The sequence below is a fragment of the Siphateles boraxobius genome, unplaced genomic scaffold (assembly GCF_051911475.1).
Source record: "Siphateles boraxobius isolate OS27281-9 unplaced genomic scaffold, OSU_SipBor_1 33, whole genome shotgun sequence".
NCBI lineage: Eukaryota > Metazoa > Chordata > Actinopteri > Cypriniformes > Leuciscidae > Siphateles > Siphateles boraxobius.
The window spans coordinates 12,954,471-12,973,349 of record NW_027508953.1 but is presented as its reverse complement, the minus strand read 5'-3'; the positions used below and the strand labels follow the sequence as shown (position 1 = coordinate 12,973,349).

Below are 18,879 nucleotides of genomic sequence, written 5' to 3'. Positions count from 1 at the left end.
GCTGATCTAAACTATGCAGCCTAACATTGAGTTATAGCAACCTATAATGTGTTATGTGTATGCTAAGCCAAAGAGATGTGTTTTTAGTCTAGATTTGAACTGACAGACTGTGTCTGCTTCCCGGACCATGTTAGGAAGATTGTTCCAAAGTTTTGGTGCTAAATAGGAAAAGGATCTACCGCCAGCAGTTGATTTTGATATTCTAGGTATTATCAACTGGCCAGAATTTTGAGATCGCAATAGACGTGAAGGACTATAATGGGTTAAGAGCTTGCTCAAGTACTGCGGAGCTAAACCATTTAGTGCTTTGTAAGTAATCAGCAATATTTTAAAATGTATACGATGTTTAATAGGGAGCCAATGCAGTGTTGACAGAACCGGGCTAATATGGTCATACTTCCTGGTTCTGGTAAGAACTCTAGCGGCTGCGTTTTGAACTAGCTGTAGTTTGTTTATTAAGCTTGCAGGGCAACCACCCAGTAGGGCATTACAATAATCTAGCCTTGAGGTCATGAACGCATGAACTAATTGTTCCGCATTTGTCAATGAGAGCATATGACGTAATTTAGATATATTTTTAAGATGGAAAAATGCGCTTTTACAGATACTAGACACGTGACTTTCAAATGAGAGATTGGTATCAAAGAGCACACCCAGGCTCCTAACTGACGACGAAGACTTAACAGAGCAGCCATCAAGTGTTAAACAGTATTCTAGGTTATTGCGTGTGGAAGTTTTTTGTCCAATAATTAGAATCTCTGTTTTTTCAGAATTTAGTAGTAGGAAATTACTAGTTATCCAATTTTTTATATCAGCTATGCTTTCCGTTAATTTTGTGAATTGGTAAGTTTCGTTAGGTTTTGAGGAAATATAGAGCTGAGTATCATCAGCATAACAGTGAAAACTAATTCCATGTTTCCTAATGATATCTCCTAACGGTAGCATGTACAGAGTGAACAGCAGCGGTCCTAGTACTGAGCTTTGTGGTACGCCATACTGAACTTTTGACCGATAAGACATCTCTTCATTTACTGCTACAAACTGATAACGGTCAGATAAGTATGATTTAAACCATGCTAGTGCAATTGTACGGATGTACCTAATACAAATAAATAAAACATCTCCCGTTAACTAGCAGAGCATTCATTTGGTTTGCTATTAAATAAGAAATCTAGCGCTAAAATGTTTTGTTTCTTTTTTTTTACTCAAGCGGAGCGCAATTCTGCGCAATTCTGCAATTCCACTAATGCCAACATAGTTTTCTAGTCTATTTAATAGAATGTTGTGGTCAATGGTGTCAAATGCAGCACTAAGATCAAGTAACACTAACAGAGAGATACAACCACGATCGGATGGTAAGAGCAAATCATTTGTGACTTTAATGAGAGCTGTCTCAGTGCTATGGTGCGGTCTAAATCCTGACTGGAAAACCTCGCAGATACGATTTCCTTCAAGGAAGGAACACAGTTGTGAGGATACTGCCTTCTCTAATATCTTTGAGAGAAAAGGCAGATTCGAGATCGGCCTGTAATTGACTAATTCTGTAGGATCAAGTTGCATTTTTTTAACAAGCGGTTTAATCATAGCCAGCTTAAAGGGTTTTGGTACGTATCCTAGAGACAAAGACGAATTAATGATATTGAGAAAAGGATCTATGACCTCTGGAAGCATATCTTTCAATAGTTTAGTCAGTATAGGGTCTGACATACAAGTTGTCGATTTAGATGAGTTAACGATTTTGCAAAATTCTTCTTCTCCTATTGCAACAAATGAATCAAATTTTTCCTCAGGGATACTACAAAGCACTCCCTGATGCGATACTGTAGTAGACGGTTGCATAGTTATAATTGTGTCCCTGATATTATCAATCTTATAAGTGAAGAAGTTCATAAAGTCATTACTGCTGTGTTTCTTGGAAACTTCTGGGCTTGAAGCATTCTTTTTCGTTAGTTTAGACACTTTTTCAAATAAATACCTAGGATTATGTTTATTTTCTTCTAATAGGGTTGAAAAATAAGCAGATCTAGCAGCTTTTAAAGCCTCTCTGTAAGTAATCGAGCTCTCCTTCCATGCAATCCGAAATACCTCTAGTTTTGTTTTCTTCCAGTTGTGCTCCATTTTTCTGGCTGCTCTCTTAAGGGCCCGGGTGTGCTCGTTGTACCACGGCGTTGGACTATTTTTTTTTTTAATCTTCTTTAAGCGCAGCGGAGCAGCTGTGTCTAAAAGAGAGAGTTAAAAGTTTCTGTTGCAATATCAAGTTCTTCTAAGCTATCCGGGATGCTGAGATGATGAAAATGATCAGGAAGATTATTGATAAAGCAATCTTTCGTGGCAGAAGTGATAGGTCTAACATATTTATAACACGGAGTCGGCTTTGCAGCCTTGGTTAAATGTAATTTACATGAGACTAGATAATGATCTGAGATGTCGTCGCTCTGCTGCAGTATTTCAACGGCATCAACATCTATTCCATGTGATAATATTAGATCTAGAGTATGATTACGACAATGAGTAGGTCCTGACACGTGTTGTCTAACTCCAATTGAGTTTACAATGTCTTTAAATGACAATCCCAAGGCATCTTTTTCATTATCTACATGTATGTTAAAATCACCAACAATTAGTACTTTATCTGGAGCCAGTACTAATTCTGATAGAAAGTCAGCAAATTATTTGATAAAGTCTTAATGGTGCCATGGTGGCCTGTATACAGTAGCCAGCAGAATTCTCAAATGTGATTTATCGTTTACACTATATATTTTTACATTTAGCACCAACACTTCAAAAGAAGTATATTTAAAACTAGATTTCTTAGTGGTTTCGAAACCTCCCCCTTTGCCTTTCGGATTTGGTTCATGTTTATAACAGTAATAATGCAGGGTGGACTCATTTAAAGTAATGTAATCGTTTGGTTTTAGCCAGGTTTCTGTCAAACACAGCACATCTAGGTTATAATCTGAAATCATATCATTAACTATGAGCGCTTTTGAAGTAAGGGATTGAATATTCAGCAACCCAAGCTTTATCGTTTGCTCATCTGTATTATATCTGTTGTTTATTTGTTGAACATCAATTCAATTTTTAACCTTAGATAGGTTTGGAAGTTAATTGCACACACATTGCAGATTGATTGCTAATGAATTGTCTTTTTCACACACCTTGTAGAATTGCTAGACCGGTGAAGCCATTTTTACCAGGGCTTAAAAAATTGTCTCGCGGGTTTTGTGTCATCTGATCGGCTTTTCTGGATCGGCCTCTATAGAGACCGCCAATCACACATCCCAAAGCAATTATCGGCCGATTATGATTGGCGACCGATCAATCGGAGCACCCTTAGCAGTTTGTTTTTCGACTACACTTGCAAAATCCGTGATGGGACAGAACCCGAATAGCTTCAGCGTCAGTGACTTTTTATAGTACAAAATCGCTGTCAATCAAAAGGAGATGCAGTCTTTGAACAGACCCTCCAACCATCAGGCAGAAGCCCGGTGTCCAGGTCCGCCCACTCCTCCATTCTCCCCAGAGAACTGAACGTCCGTGGGCGGAACATAATCGCAGCATTTATCCAATGACCGTCTAGTTTCGAAGCACTGAAAAAAACTGTTTAAAGCAGCCCCATTGAAGTCAATAGACGCTGGGCTTCAACAGGGAAATGCACTGTAATGCTCCGGGAATGTATGAGAAGGAAATCGAGTCAGCCGATCTGCTATATGTAGCTGATTCTGAACGAACTCGTCTTCGAGATGAACGTGTTCTAATGCATTTTTAGTCAATAAAATGTTAACACAATAGTACATATTTGACCATTAATTTTTTGACATTATAGGGGAAGCCGAGCTTTCCTTGCATTCTTAAAGAAATCCCCACTGCTATATAAGTATTTGGTGCTGTGATGAACCCCATTGTGAATACAAAATTCTGAATGGCTGTTTAGAATTTCTGTTTAGAAACAAAGTAGCGCAGCTGCTTAGTTTAAGGGGTTACAGGGGTAACGGCTGCATGTCTGCTGTTCCTTCAGCGCCATCTGCTGTCATAGACTGAATGTGCATTTTCATTCAGCGCATCTCCATCGATGTTGTGCATTTCAACCAGTTGATGGAAAAATATTCTTAAAAAGCCTTCTACAAATTGGAATAGTTCATAATAAATAATTATTCACTGTATTTTAAAGTGCCCTATATAACAATACCGTGCATGTTCATTATTTTGATATATCATATCACCATATATCGACACATCTAGATGTGGGACTTCCATGTGTCATTAATCAAAAGTTAACTTGTACTAGACTGGAATGTGTATTGATGCCACTCCAAGATCAGTGTGTAAATAACACGATTTTATTTCTTCGTTTTTCCTTTTTTTTTTTTGCTCTATCCGTTTAATAGGGGGGAGGGGGTGTATGTGGTTGAGACGTTTCATTCTTCTGGTTTAAAAAACTAAATTGAAGAAAAGTCACACAAAGATGGTGCTTGGGAGGAGTTGGAGTTTATCCCAGTGTCTTCGGTCATAGGCAGGGAAACACCATGGACAGATGCCCAGTCAATCACAGTTGTTATAGGGTCATATATCAACTAAATAAAATGCCTCTCTCTCTTATACTTTCATCTATACTCTTTAATTTTCATTCATCCCAATATTGAGTGTTAGAGGTAAATTCTGTTTAAGGCTGTCAACATTAACACATGCAATTAATTCTAAACGCGTTCCTTAAAGGAGAACTCCGGGCAATTTTTAAGTTAATCTTGATCGTTAGACTTTTGTGAGTACTGACTATAGAAAAAAAAACGAACCGGATTGGTGCTTGCTACACGGAGCTGCGACCGCGAATGCCCAGAGCTCCCACCCAGCTAAAACGGCAGCTATGGGGGCATGGACATAAAGAGCGTTTTTGAGCCTCTTAACAGGCACAAAATGCAATTAAAATGTCTGTCCAACATGAACAGGGACCCTACATGTGAACAAGATGCGTTTAGCAACTAAGCCATTGTTTCAACTCACCTAAATGGTCTTTTAGACGGCAAGCTGTAGTCTCGCGCTGCAGTCCCGTGCTGTAGTCTCGCGCTGCAGTCCCGTGCTGTAGCCGGAAAAGGTAAACAATGTCCAGGTGGGAGGAGCGTTGATCATGTGCGACGAGTCTTCGTACATGGAATGGCATTTTTCTTCAAACGGCCCCGCTGTGTTGAGTGTGTGTAGGCCTAGTCATCCTTGTCAAAGTGTTCGCTGCAAATGCGGTAATCTTTAGCCCGTAATACTTCTACTGGAGTTTGCACATCAAGTTGAAGTACAACTAGCCACAACTTCAGAATCTCGAGGTCATGAAAAGGAAGACGATGAAAATTTAAGCGCTTATATTTTCGCATTCTGTTGCCACAATTCGGAAAGGCACAAACACGAACCATTTCTTCTTCACTTGTAAAACTCTCTGAGTTGAGTAAAGTTGGCGATAAATTCACAGATTCGAAATTCCCTGGTCAATAACTCGTGAGCTAAACGTTGTTACTACACAAATAACCCCTCTTTTTAATCATAGTAACGTAGACAAGCAGCTACAATCTCATTTTCCTCGAAACGAGCTTTCCTTCGCAATGGATAAAATACATTGATCTCTATGCGCGGGCGGCTGAAAGACAGATCCGAAGGGACCGTCTGCAAAGTGCAAACCCTGAAAAGCGTTACAACGAAAACAGTCAATAACTTCACTGTCACACACTATACAGTAGTGTTACCAAATTCAGTTTACACACCACTGTTGTCCTGATGGTTATACTACAACACTTATTGTAGTATAAAAGTCTTTTTGCATACTTTTTATGATTTTTATCTATGGAAAATATTCAATAACTTCATTGTAATTCACTGTATTGTTGCCAAATTCAGTTTACACATCACTGCTGTCCTGTCGGTTATACTACAATACTTATTTGGGGGAAAATATATTTTTAATTGTATATACAATTGTAAATGTAATTTTAAATATTTTTATTATGAAAAATATTCAATAACTTCACTGTAATTCACTGTTTTGTTGCCAAATTCAGTTTACACATCACTGCTGTCCTGATGGTTATACTACAACACTTATTTTGGAAAATAAAAGTAATTGTATATACAATTATAAATGTGTAATTCTTATGAAAAATATTCAATAACTCCCCTGTAAATCACTGTATTGTTGCCAAATTCAGTTTACACATCACTGCTGCCCTGTCGGTTATACTACAATACTTATTTTGAAAAAAAAATGTTTAACTGTATACAATTGTACATTTATAATTTTAATGATTTTCATTATGAAAAATATTCAATAACTTCACTGTAATTTACTGTATTGTTGCCAAATTCAGTTCACACATCACTGCTGTCCTGTCGGTTATACTACAACACTTATTTTGGGAAAAATATATTTTTAATTGTATATACACATTTTTTACAAATATTTTTGCATATTTTTTATGATTTATAATTATGAAAAATATTCAAAAACTGTTATGCACTGCAATAATGCCTTATTCAAATACATCACTGATGGACAGTAACTTGATCTTTGTCAGAGACAAAGTTCAATTCATTGCTTTTGCAAAAAAATGTTTTTTTTTTTAGAAATGCATGATAAATAAGCTTAATTTTTGTATACATTTTTAAAAATCTAAATCATAAGGATTATGTAATTTTTTTTTCTCCAAAATAAGTGTTGTAGTTTAACCGACAGGACAGCAGTGATGTGTGAACTGAATTTGGCAACAATACAGTGAATTACAGTGAAGTTATTGAATATTTTTCATAGATAAAAATCATAAAAGTATGCAAAAAGACTTTTATACTAAAATAAGTGTTGTAGTATAACCATCAGTACAACAGTGGTGTGTAAACTGAATTTGGTAACACTATAGTGTGTGACAGTTAAGTTATTGACTGTTTTCGTTGTAACGCTTTTCGGGGTTTGCACTTTGCAGTCGATCCCTTCGGATCTGTCTCTCAGCCGCCCGCGCATAGAGATCAATGTATTTTATCCATTGCGAAGGAAAGCTCGTTTCGAGGAAAATGAGGTTGTAGCTGCTTGTCTACGTTACTACGATTAAAAAGAGGGCCATACACGAGTTATTGACCCGGGAATTTCGAATCTGTGAATTTATCGCCAACTTTACTCAACTAGCAACTCTGATCATAACTCGTAGCACATGATCAACGCTCCTTCCACCTGGACATTGTTTACCTTTTCCGGCTACAGCACGGGACTGCAGCACGAGACTACAGCCTGCCGTCTAAAGGACTATTTAGGTGAGTTGAAACAATGGCTAAGTTGCTAAACGCATCTTGTTCACATGTAGGGTCCCTGTTCATGTTGGACGGACATTTTAATTGCATTTTGTGCCTGTTAAGAGGCGCAAAAACGCTCGTCATGTCCATGCCCCCATAGCTGCCGTTTTAGCTGGGTGGGAGCTCTGGGCATTTGCGGTCGCAGCTCCGCGTAGCAAGCACCAATCCGTTTCGGTTTTTTTTTTTCTATAGTCAGTACTCACAAAGGTCTAACGATCAAGATAAACTTAAAAAATGCCCGCAGTTCTCCTTTAACGCGTTCATATAATTTCACGCAAATAACGCAAATAAATTACTGAAGCACGTGAAATTGCATCATTGACATAAATCACATCTAATAAATCACATTAGGCGGAAATTACTATTCTAATCCTAAAACCCTATTTTGCTTCTCTGTTTGCGATTCAGAACAGGATCAGAAGCCGCTGAACTCCAGGAAAATTTTTAATCCAATGATCCAGTTAGCGAATTCATTCAAACAATCAAAACAGCGCTAATGTAAAGAAAACCAGGCTGAGCCTTGGGTTTTCAGGGAATTAATTCCATTGTGTCACTTTAAAACAAGCTGTGTCATAATCTGTGATTGTTTCTGAAGAGCGCGAGCCCTCACGCTGCATGTGTGAAAAACTGACTGAATGAAGGTGACTTCACTGAACGGAATGTCAAATATCCCACTGCTGTATGGCCAGATGATACGCAATCTAAGTTTCTCAGCTGGATAAAGCAAACCAGCGTCGCGCTAGTCAAGTTTTGATGGATGCAATCAAGGTAAAGGCGATTGTGGTGACGTATAGGAGTCGTACAGTAAGTACGCTTGAGTCAGTTATAAAGAAAAAAAGAAGAAAAAAAAACTTATTTGTATCATACTTTTTTTTTTCTTATCTTATCTAATTTTTGATGCGCAACCAAACTGTGTATGTGCGCTCTCGATGCCCTGATCACACATTGTATTTATGCAGACACATTTCAGTACATTCACGTTGTTTCTACACACATTCACTCAGGATAATGTTTTTATCTGTCATGTGTATGTTGCTGTGCTTAGTATGTGCATGTTGCTGTGCTTCTGAATGGATCAGTGCACTGTAGTAGGTATATGCAGTCAGGTTAAGGCAGGTGGTTTCGTTTTTTTTTTTTTTGGCATCTCCATGTGGTTCTGTTCGGGATCGCAACTTGACTTATCTAAAATGTAAACCAGCTCTTTGCTGTTGCACTTTATACATAGGCCTACAATGAATTCTGAAAAGTTTTAATATAAGTTTTATCCGAAAAGTTAATGTATTTATTTATTGTTTTTGTCCATGGGTGCTTTGGTGTGCATACGTTTATGAATTATATGCACTCCTTATTATCATTTGGTTATTTGGTGTCCTTTTGGAGTCTCCAAGTGTCCTTTTTGGAAAGACACCTAAATTAACTAAAAAAAAGCTAGCAGGAAATACAGTTTTATGAGAATCACCCTTCAATCTGGTTGTTTACTTTACTGGATGAAGCAAATTATATTAACATGACCATGTTAAATGCTTAATTTCCCAATAAGTGTGCGATTAAAGATTGCACAAAAAGATGTGATTAATCACGATTAAAAATATATCAATTGACTGCCCTAGCTTTGGATTTTTGCAAATGACACCCTGCCCTTTTCCCATTCTCTACTTATCCAAAGCTTTCCACGTTAATGTAAGTAGTTCGATTTACACAGCAGGCCTAAACAGTGAGAAAACCATAATGAAAAAGTTAAAATTACTTGTATGTCATTGTTCTTTGTTCACATTATCCTCCTTGCAGGTGCCCACCATTACAGACAGTGTGATGTGTTTTGGACCACTGGTTCCAGATGGCTATGCAGTATGTTACAATCCACAGCAAGATCATGTCCACTTCTCCATAACTGCTTTCAACTGCTGTGAGGAAACCAACGCAGAGAAACTGGCTCTCACACTGGAACGATCACTTTGGGATCTGCAGGAGTTATTTCAGCCCTCCGTATAGCACAGTTTAGACATCCAGAGACTAAGAGTCAGTTTTAAAACTCTGATCCAGCATTGGAGCAGCGTTAGGGACACAGTCTTTAATATGTGATAAACAGAATGTATTCCTGAAAGTCCCAAGCTTTGTTAAATGACTGGTCTTTGAGCAAGTGTAAGTGGTCTTATTGGAAGTTTGCAAGTATAGTGCATTTGAGCACTGAGATGCAGGTGAATGTGTGTGATTGGCTATTTGCTAATAAGAAATGCATGATGGCCTTTATTTTTATTTTATTTTAACAACAGCCAAAAGCTTAAGCTAGTGATCTAATGCTGTGGACTTGTTTCCATCTTTAGCTTTGTCAAAGATCATTGAGTTTAAAATAAAGTCTGATTTCATGTGACGTGTTACGTACCAGCCGTTCAATTTGATAAACTTTTCTTGTTCATGTGTGCTTTGTCAGCAATTGACCAAATATTTAAAAGTAACACAATAAGATTTGTGTGAAATCATTGACTTTTACAAAAGCTGTAATCATTTCTGTTAAAGCATGTAGGAGTTGTTACTCATTATGTCCTCAATAAAACTTGTTTGTTATCTGGTAATTGAGTACATTGGTAAGCAATTAGTTTTCTTTTAGAAAGTTTTGCCAGAGATCTCCACATTTCCTCTCATTCAAGTTAACAAATGTTCTCTATATTTTACCACAAAGTAGTTAATTTCTTTAGTTATGGTTTCCATGTGATTTACAACTTTGTTTTCACAAAAATAAATACATTTACAAAATACATTTGGACACGTAAGCCACACCAAAGGTGGCACTACTACATTTACATTTAGTCATTTAGCAGACGCTTTTATCCAAAGCGACTTACATCTGAGGACTAAAGCAAGCGAGTCATCGTGAAGAGGGAAGAACGACGCAAGAAGTGCTCAAAATACAAAGTTCAGGCATTGCTCAGAGTAGCAAAAGCCAGACAAGGGAAGATTTAAAAGAGAATAATTTTTTTATTATTATTTTTTTTATGTTAAGTATTCACGGAAGAGATGAGTTTTCAGTTGTCTTTGAATGCTGTCAGGGATTCTGCATTACGGGCGAGGGTGGGGAGATCATTCCACCAGCATGGAACCGTGAATGAGAATGTTCTGGAGAGTGATTTAGTGCCTCGCTGTGATGGCACCACGAGCCGTCGCTCCTTGGCCGATCGTAGGCTTCTGGTAGGGACATAGACTTGTAGTAGGGAGTGAAACTAGGACGGAGCTGAGTCTGTGGTCGATCTGTAAGTAAGCGCCAAAGCATTGAATTTGATGCGAACAGCGAGTGGTAGCCAATGCAGTGAGATGAACAGAGGAGTAACGTGAAGACAAGCTCGTTGAAGACAAGACGAGCAGCAGCATTCTGAATCATTTGTAGAGGTTTAGTAACACATGATGGAAGTCCAATTAGAACAGCATTGCAGTAATCAAGCCTAGAAATAACCAGGGCCTGGACGAGAAGTTGTGTTGCATGCTCAGTTAGGAAAGGCCTGATCTTCCTGATGTTATACATTGCAAACCTGCATGATCGAGCTATCTTTGTAATGTGGTCTGTGAAGGTCAGCTGGTCATCAAATATTACTCCAAGATTTCTGACCGACCTTGATGGGGTTATTGAGGATGACTCTAGATGGATAGTGAAGTCGTGCTGTAGAGATGGCTTTGCAGGGTGGCCTTGTAAATCCACTTTTTTATGGCGTGGACGTTGATATGTCTTTCTCATAACTATAAAAACAAGCAAATCACCATAACAGTTAAATCACCACATTTTTTAAATGTATTGTTTACATATAAACTGAGTAACATACACTCAAACACCTTCTCACAACTGCATTGCAGACACAAGATAATATAACACACACACACAACATATATTGTATAACACATACAGATACCACATAAAGTCATAGGTAAACATATATAGAGCATATAACAACAAACCAAACGTGAAAAAAACGGAGCAGGTAGAGTGCACGGTGAACATAGGAACAAAGTTTAGGCAGAGGGTAAAGCTAAGTATAAAAATAGATCCCCTAAACTTTTTAACCTAAAGTTAGATTTGGCGAAATTAAACAAAACAGCTTTCAACTGCAGATAGGCCTATTGTTTATTTATCGTCTCAACCCTTGCTCACTAACAGTAACGTTATACCACCAAAGTCACACTGTCATAGCTAAGCCAGTGTAACATTAGTTATGCTACCTAAGGTTAGGTAGCTATATTAGGTAGCTACGTGTGCTAGTGATACATGCTTCATGAAAAAATAAATGCCATCAAAATGAAAACAGCAAGATTACCTGTCCAGCAGAAATAAAGCCATCATGGAGTCACTTTTCAGCCCCTTGAGATCCCTCAGGTGTCGCCACAGCTGGAAAGCCACGCCGATATTGACTCTGGTATGATTTCTTGATTTATCCAAAGACTTTTTGTTCATAGCCTTTTCAAATACTGTCTTCCTTATTTTAACTTGTTTGACTTCGCCGCCTCTATATGCAGGTACTGAGAATTTTGACTGTTCTTTCTCTGCCATAATTGTTATTACTAGCTTCCGTGCCTCTTCAAACGGGTGCGCGAATTTGGGCTGCTCCTGTATCAGCAGAGGTGGTATCCATGGTAGCGAGGGAGAGTGACAGTCGCCCCAGCCAATCATTTCTTTCTTTTAGTTCAGCCTCTAAATGTGCTGTTGTTGGTTGTTTTAACAATTCAAAGAAGATAAAAAACTTTTTAGAAACTGGGTGCTTTGAGCATTAGATAAAAAGGCGAGAATGCCTATGTCCAGTTCGTATCAGCTACATTCAATACCAGAGAGTAGACGTTTTTGGTTAGCTGCGCTAAAACTGAAGCATCCAACGAAAAAGGTGTAATACGTTACCAGTAGGGATGGGCATTTCAAGCAAAAATAATATTCGAAGATCGCTGGATATTATGCAATTAATATTCTAGAATCGCACCCCTCCATCACATCACGCACGCACACATGCATGTATAGGCTATAGGCTACACACCAGAGCACATGAGCAAAGCGGAGGAGTGTGACGCTTAAATATAAGTTAAACCAAAAACAACTAAACATACGTTTTATATTTAAGTTTCACAATATAATGTTTTTTTTTAAATTTATTTAATCTATGTTGATTATATGAAAAGGGAACCGCATAAGATGAGTCAGATATGATCATAAGATGCCCAATATATCGGAAAAAATTTGGAATGGCTCAGACATGATTTTGACCACTTATCAAGTTTTGTTTTGTAGAAAGCCTTTCTTTAAAGTGAATTTCATTTAGTATAAATTGTATCTTCATTTTTATCAATGTTTTATCAACAAATTGCCTGGAATAATAAATAAGAAGCACAAATAGTAGATATACAGGACACGGATGCGCGGGCGCGTGAACTGGAGCGCGTCTTATTAATCAACGAAACTCAGCGTATAAGTTACTTGCCTCACATACATAAGTATATCTATAGAAAGCTTGAAATGTGTACTTTTAAACAAAATAATTAAAAATGAGAAATGGTCTGCTATCTGCTTATGTAGCTATAGGTTAATTCGTATGAAGTGTGCATTTCGCGTTCACTACTGCGAAGATCGCGAGTCAGTATCATCAAATTTATCTTTACAGTCGACACTTACAGAAAACACTAGTTATTAATAAACAATTCAAATGTTTAATGCATAACCATTACTTTTGCCGGTTTTTTTTTTTTGTGGCAAGCTTATGCGTGCGTTGAGATCCACAATAGGCGATATATTATTATTCTCTCCCATATAGTATACATAACTTCCAACCCAACTTCAGTCCTGCACGGGCAGGGGCAGACCTACTTATTTCACATATTTTCTAACCAGCACATCACTGCGACGTTCTGAGCAAGCGGCGCTTAATCTTCATAAAGCTTCGAACCGGAAAAGGACAACCGGCTTCCGGTTCAAACCCGCAATGAATCATGGGTAAATTCGCTAACCAGGAAAAAGGTGGATTACAGTCCTGAGAGGACTACAGACACTCGATTTTTATAATTTCTTTTCCAGAGTACTTACATTTTAATTATGCATTGATATATAAAGACAGTTTAAACAAATTTGGAAAAAAGTATTTTTGGGGATTTCTACCTACCCTGCCTTTAAGTCACTTACATTCCACTTCTATGGATAGTTATAAAGAATATTAAATTACATTGCTGAAAAAATTTAAGGAGACAAAATTAAATAAATATAAAATAAAAATGCCATATAGCTATACAATGTGCAATACTATGGTCAACAAAAAATACATTCTAATTCTATTGAACACATACAATTGATTATAAAACACAAAATTGAATTTGTCAAAATATATCTTTATACAAATAAAAAAAGCAATGAGCTTCTTACAAATTGGTGTGAACCTATGGCGTGAAAGCCTGCCAGAGCCTGCCGAATGGGATGGGGCCAGCTCTCTAAATACGCGGTCATTCTGCCATTGGAAACCAGATTTATTCTCTTTTAGCGACGATCATCTTCTCTTCGCTGAGACTCCGAGACTGAAGAAGCCTTCTCGCCGTTGAAGATCAAGCTGACTCAGCGGCACCCTGCAAGCAAGCTGGCGCTCTGCCAGCAAGTACTGAGCGGCGCCTTACGAGCAAGCAGTTTGACAGTGCTCCTTAAAGGCCATGGTGCAGGTTGTTTTTTTTTTTTGTGAAGATTAGGCGGGCAGATTTTTCAGCTAGCTCTGTCACCGCCTACCCGAGAATATGCATCGCGCATTTCAAAGAGGAGGATTACAACTCAGGGGACGCCAAGATGGTCTCACTTGGTTTAAAGAGTGAGAGAAGTGCTAAATTACTTCCTACCGCCGTGCCGTGTGTGAACGCAAACCTCTCTGCTTGCCCTGTCCCGAGGTCGAGAGACACCGCCTGCCGCAAGCGAGAAATTGCCACGGTAAGCATCATGCTAACGTTAATGTTTACAAGCTGCGTGTTAGCTAGCTCTGTGTGTATTTTGTATACCGTGCTCCCTTTGACACAGCCTCCACTAATTTACAAGCACGATCACTCTGACATTAGAAGAGCATATTTCGTGATTCACGAATAAAAATTAGAATAATAACAAAATTGCCCTGAGGTAAAAGTCCATATCATCATGAGTGTTTGGATCAGATCAAGCGGCTTTCGCAATGGTGTGTTCGCGTTTTGTTTTTTGACTGCTACGGTTCTCTTTCACATATATTTGACCGTGACCATGTCGCCAGGGCTGTAGTGAAGGCTAAACGCAAGTAAAACATTTAGTATCGCATATCTGGGTCCACAGTACTGTAATCTAAGTCAGTGGTTCCCAACCTTTTTTCTCTTGTGTAGTACCTACCCTCTTAGCATTTTTCTCACCCACTCGCACTGTTTTGATTTTGGCACGGCTGTGCCATAGGTTATTGTTTCCACTGGGAAACTAACGTTAGTTGTAGCACACACGTCCCATTTTATTGATGGACTTATGAAATGACTGGGAATATTTACTTATCGTCTTGGAATTTCAAAGATAAGTAAATAATTCTCAATACTTCCAAGTTGAAAATAAATGATTAATATAATGTGCTCCTGCAATGTGCTTGTGCACCCAATGTGCTTGCGAATCACTTCTAAGTATTCATAGTTTACCCACCTCTTATTTCACCACTACACCCTTGCATTTTGCTGACCCTTTTTCATATTTGTTTTTTGCAAGATGTTGACAGACGCCTCACAGCAAGAGACTATACTGGGGATCAGCCCTTGCCCTCCTCCACTTCTGACGCTGGGACACAGTGTTCTTTGAAGCCCCCCCGATGGTCTCACGGTAAAACTTGCGTATTTTAAGGGGTAGATATTATCATATAGTCTAAAACATTGCCAGTATCTATGCAATCAGAACATTTCCATACACGTTGATTAAATTAATACATAGCCTGTAAATGTGTTATTTTGTAGGCTTCTCTTAGCGGCGCTGCATTATAATCACAATGGCAACCGGGAGACAGCGTGGAGAAGTGATGGGACGGAGAAGTACTGCGTGCGGCATCCGCGCTTCAGAAAAGGTGCCCATGTTGTGCGTCCCATCAAAGAGGCAGCCTCATACGGTAAGCAGTGTCATGCAGTTCTATCATATTTTGAGATGGCTCACGAGACATCTGTGATCACTGGCAATGATCTTTATTAAATATTATTATTATTATTATGTCTGCAGGTTATGCAACATCATTGATGAAGGCCCTACAGGAAAGCTACCAATCATTTTACCTGTGCCTTGTCAACGTCTGTGTGCGGTGTTGTCTGGGCTCACTGTGTTTCAGCTTGATGTGCTTTTGCATGTAACACTGCATATGCATTCATGAAAGAGTGTGTGCGTGTGACTGTGTGTGTGTGCGTGCGTGTGTGTAAGTGAGTGTGAGTGAGTACGAGAACCATCAGTTGACCCTCAGGTAAGACCACACTTTTGCAGGCATCTGAGGAATACATTTTTATCCTTGGATGATGCTAAGCAACTCATACATATTTTATTTTCTCTCATCTTGATTACTTCAATGCTATGTACACTGGCCTTTCGAAGAGTTTTTTAGCGAAGCTACAATTGATACATAATGCTTCTGCCAGAGTACTAATGAAATTAAAGCGTTGCATTCCATGTATGAAAAGTGCTATACAAATAAATGTAGTAACCCTTACAAGCAATGCCCATAAACTGTTTTTACTTATTAAAATTCATGTGTTCTGTGTACTTTATAACATTTTAAGGGCAATTGGGCGATCACAACAAAATATTTATATATTAATATTTATTTACAGAATTATTTTTATTCATTCTCATTCAAACAAGGCCATTGAAAGCCCTGATAGGTCTGGTCACCACTTTGGAAGTTTTGCCTTATGGTTGAAACCACACAAGAGGGTAGAGGTTTCCTTATACTCCTCCCTAAAACTCCATAAGCCCAGCGTATAGCCTGCCTGTACGCAGTGTACCGGTATTGCCTAGGGATAAGTAGGAAAGATTCCCAAGTTTTAAACTCTGTAAGTAGGTTGGAAACGTCATTTGAAGCCTGTCTCTTATGCATCTTTGTGCATGCAACACATCTCTTGTCACCTATAGCTGTTGTTCAAAGGACTCCCTGTAAAAAGATTGGTAAAGTAAACATAAACCATGAACATACTCGTGCGTGCTGGCTTGAAGGGGGCCATGATCCTGCCTGAAGTGTGAATAAGCTATGTGTAGCACAAACGGATTCAGGCAGCATGCCTAAAATCCAGGATGCTGCGTTAGGCACGTTACATCTGCTGGCCGCGGGGTGAGATCCTCGACCAGCGACCAAAACGCGCTCACCTCCCTACAACACAAGCTCTCCACCACAGTTTCCATGGGACGACACCGCCCACACACACACCTGCCAAACACAGCGACACAGACGATTACTACGAACTCCCTCTCCCGGTAAGTGTGACTGTGTCAATGACAATCAATCGCGAGGAAAACGAGTTGGCACTATCAACAATAATCACACTGAAGACATGACCAGCCTACTCGGCGTCGGCTACGGTGAAACAACATTTTCACCGGAGAAAGAGGTAAAAGTTTAAAAATAAACACTCACAGGTGGGACTGTCAAGCTTGCATTATATTTATAGATCTTCTGACTAAGTTTAGGGTAACGTTACTTTTCTGAGCCAACGACATAATCACTGTCACTGGATAAAAAGTAAACGTTGACTTTCACTCGATGCTATTCACTGACAGTAAAAAAAAATTTTATTGTATGCACTGCTGTTCATTGACTACTAGCTCCAGCGGTCATTGCTGCGTTTCTAAATGGTAGCAACTCACAAGGACACTACACCAACTCTCCATTCATTCTCCTCTGACCATGCATTTATTTGTTTACGGCCATCGGCTCTCGGTATTTCCTCATTCGCCCTCTCACGTCTAAACGGTTAGAAATTGTATGGCTGTGGGCCATCATAAATGTCAACTGTGGGTCTTGCCACCTCTTCCTCATCCCAGTTAGACGCCATAGTAGTCAGTGCCAGTCTGCTAGAATTAGTTCAAGTAGCTGAGAACGGCTGAGGCTACATTCCACCGCGTCTACCTCGTGTGACGTCATCGCCGAGTTGCGTAAAAAATAACCGTTACTAACCAAAAACTACAATAACTAGACTTTAACACCATTTTGGAGACATTTCTAACTTTATATACATATCTTGACTGCTTTATCTACCCATTAATCGACAGTGGTGTTTAACCTGCACCATGGCCTTTAAGCAAGCTGATTCAGTGTTCTCCCCTGTGGCTATCCGACGAGTGCATTCCACTGACATCCGGTGGCTGACAATGACGCTCCTCCCCTGCAACTATCAGGTGAGTATATCAGAGCCTATTTCTCTAAAAGAGCACTCAAAATGTTGCATCTCTGAGCGCATCACTGCCGGGCCTGCCCCCACAAGCCGCTTTCGTTGAAGCCGGAATCTCTCACTCGAGAGGGCGAGTCTCGCCTCGCTGTGTTCACGGACCCCCTTGTTCTTCACCGTTCTCTTTCTCTCATGCTGAGACCAAGCGTGCCGCACAAGCCCTGAAAAGTGAAGCGAAAGCGCCTCGATCGCCCCCCGGTGACTGGTCCTAGTATAGCTCATAAACCCCGCCTCCCCGTGTTATTCAATGGGACGTGAGACCAACTAAACAATTAAATTACACTACACATATCTTTTTTCCAAAGATAGTTTTTGTCATTTACTGTAGTTTTCATCACGATGTTGTAATTTCAAGTGTTTTGTTTTTAAAATAAGTTTGTTTTTAGTTAGTTATTTGAGGACTGAGGAGATCTAAATTTCTATAATTAATTATTTCACACCGACATAATGGTTTGTTCCATAGATATCATATAGAGACTAGATGCCCTATTGGCCGCTGTGGCGCAAGAAATGCGGCCGCCATCTTAAACCGGTCATACTCCTATTTGCGTTGCATAGCAGCAGTAGATGCCAGAGCACTGTGCAGCATATTCCTGCTCAAATCGGCGGACCATCACTCGGGGATTACTTTCCACAAGTAAGATTTAACATTTAACATTACCGTACTATTGATTGTATTTTGTGAACAAAATATTCAATGTGTCCTGTATCGTAGCTACGTGTATGACCTTTGCAGCAAAAAAAACGCGTGAAAATCAGTTCGGTATTCAGTGAGATATGATTAATTAAATGCGCTGACAGCTCATTGCACCTGCCAAACAGATTACACTGAGCGGAGCGAGTGACCGGTTTAAGATGGTGGCCCCACGGCTCGTCCGCGTCAATAGGCAGTAGCGGTCGATAGGACGTCTATCTATATGATGTCTATGGTTTGTTCTGTAGCAGAGGCGCGTGCTTACGCTTGATTCAGCGGGAGTGAGGGCGGGACCAGAGCGGGACGTTGATTTCGCGGCTTTACTTCCTGCTCACTACTGCGCATGTCTGGTCCCGAAATCGCAACTGCAGTGACTCAAGTCCCAAGATGTCAGCGCCATATCGGGACAATCATAGATATCATATAGAGACTAGATGCCCTATTGGCCG

At 39.4% G+C, this 18,879-nt stretch overlaps 1 protein-coding gene and 1 long non-coding RNA gene across 3 annotated transcripts in view; both read left to right on the top strand.

The window, feature by feature from the left end:
- The window catches only part of cratb (carnitine O-acetyltransferase b), a 301,172-nt gene extending 291,279 nt beyond the window's left edge, over nt 1-9,893 (top strand). For both annotated transcript variants that reach the window (XM_077195547.1, XM_077195546.1), the window contains exon 15: nt 9,109-9,893. In XM_077195547.1, the coding sequence (XP_077051662.1) occupies nt 9,109-9,312 (204 nt within the window). In that variant the 3' untranslated portion in view covers nt 9,313-9,893. The remainder of the gene's footprint in view (nt 1-9,108) is intronic.
- A 3,825-nt stretch (nt 9,894-13,718) lies between these two features.
- Nucleotides 13,719-16,040, top strand: LOC143701888 (uncharacterized). The gene is made up of 4 exons (XR_013190184.1): nt 13,719-14,248; nt 15,029-15,139; nt 15,271-15,419; nt 15,527-16,040. It is a non-coding gene; the product is annotated as an uncharacterized LOC143701888 (long non-coding RNA).
- Nucleotides 16,041-18,879: the final 2,839 nt, after the last annotated feature.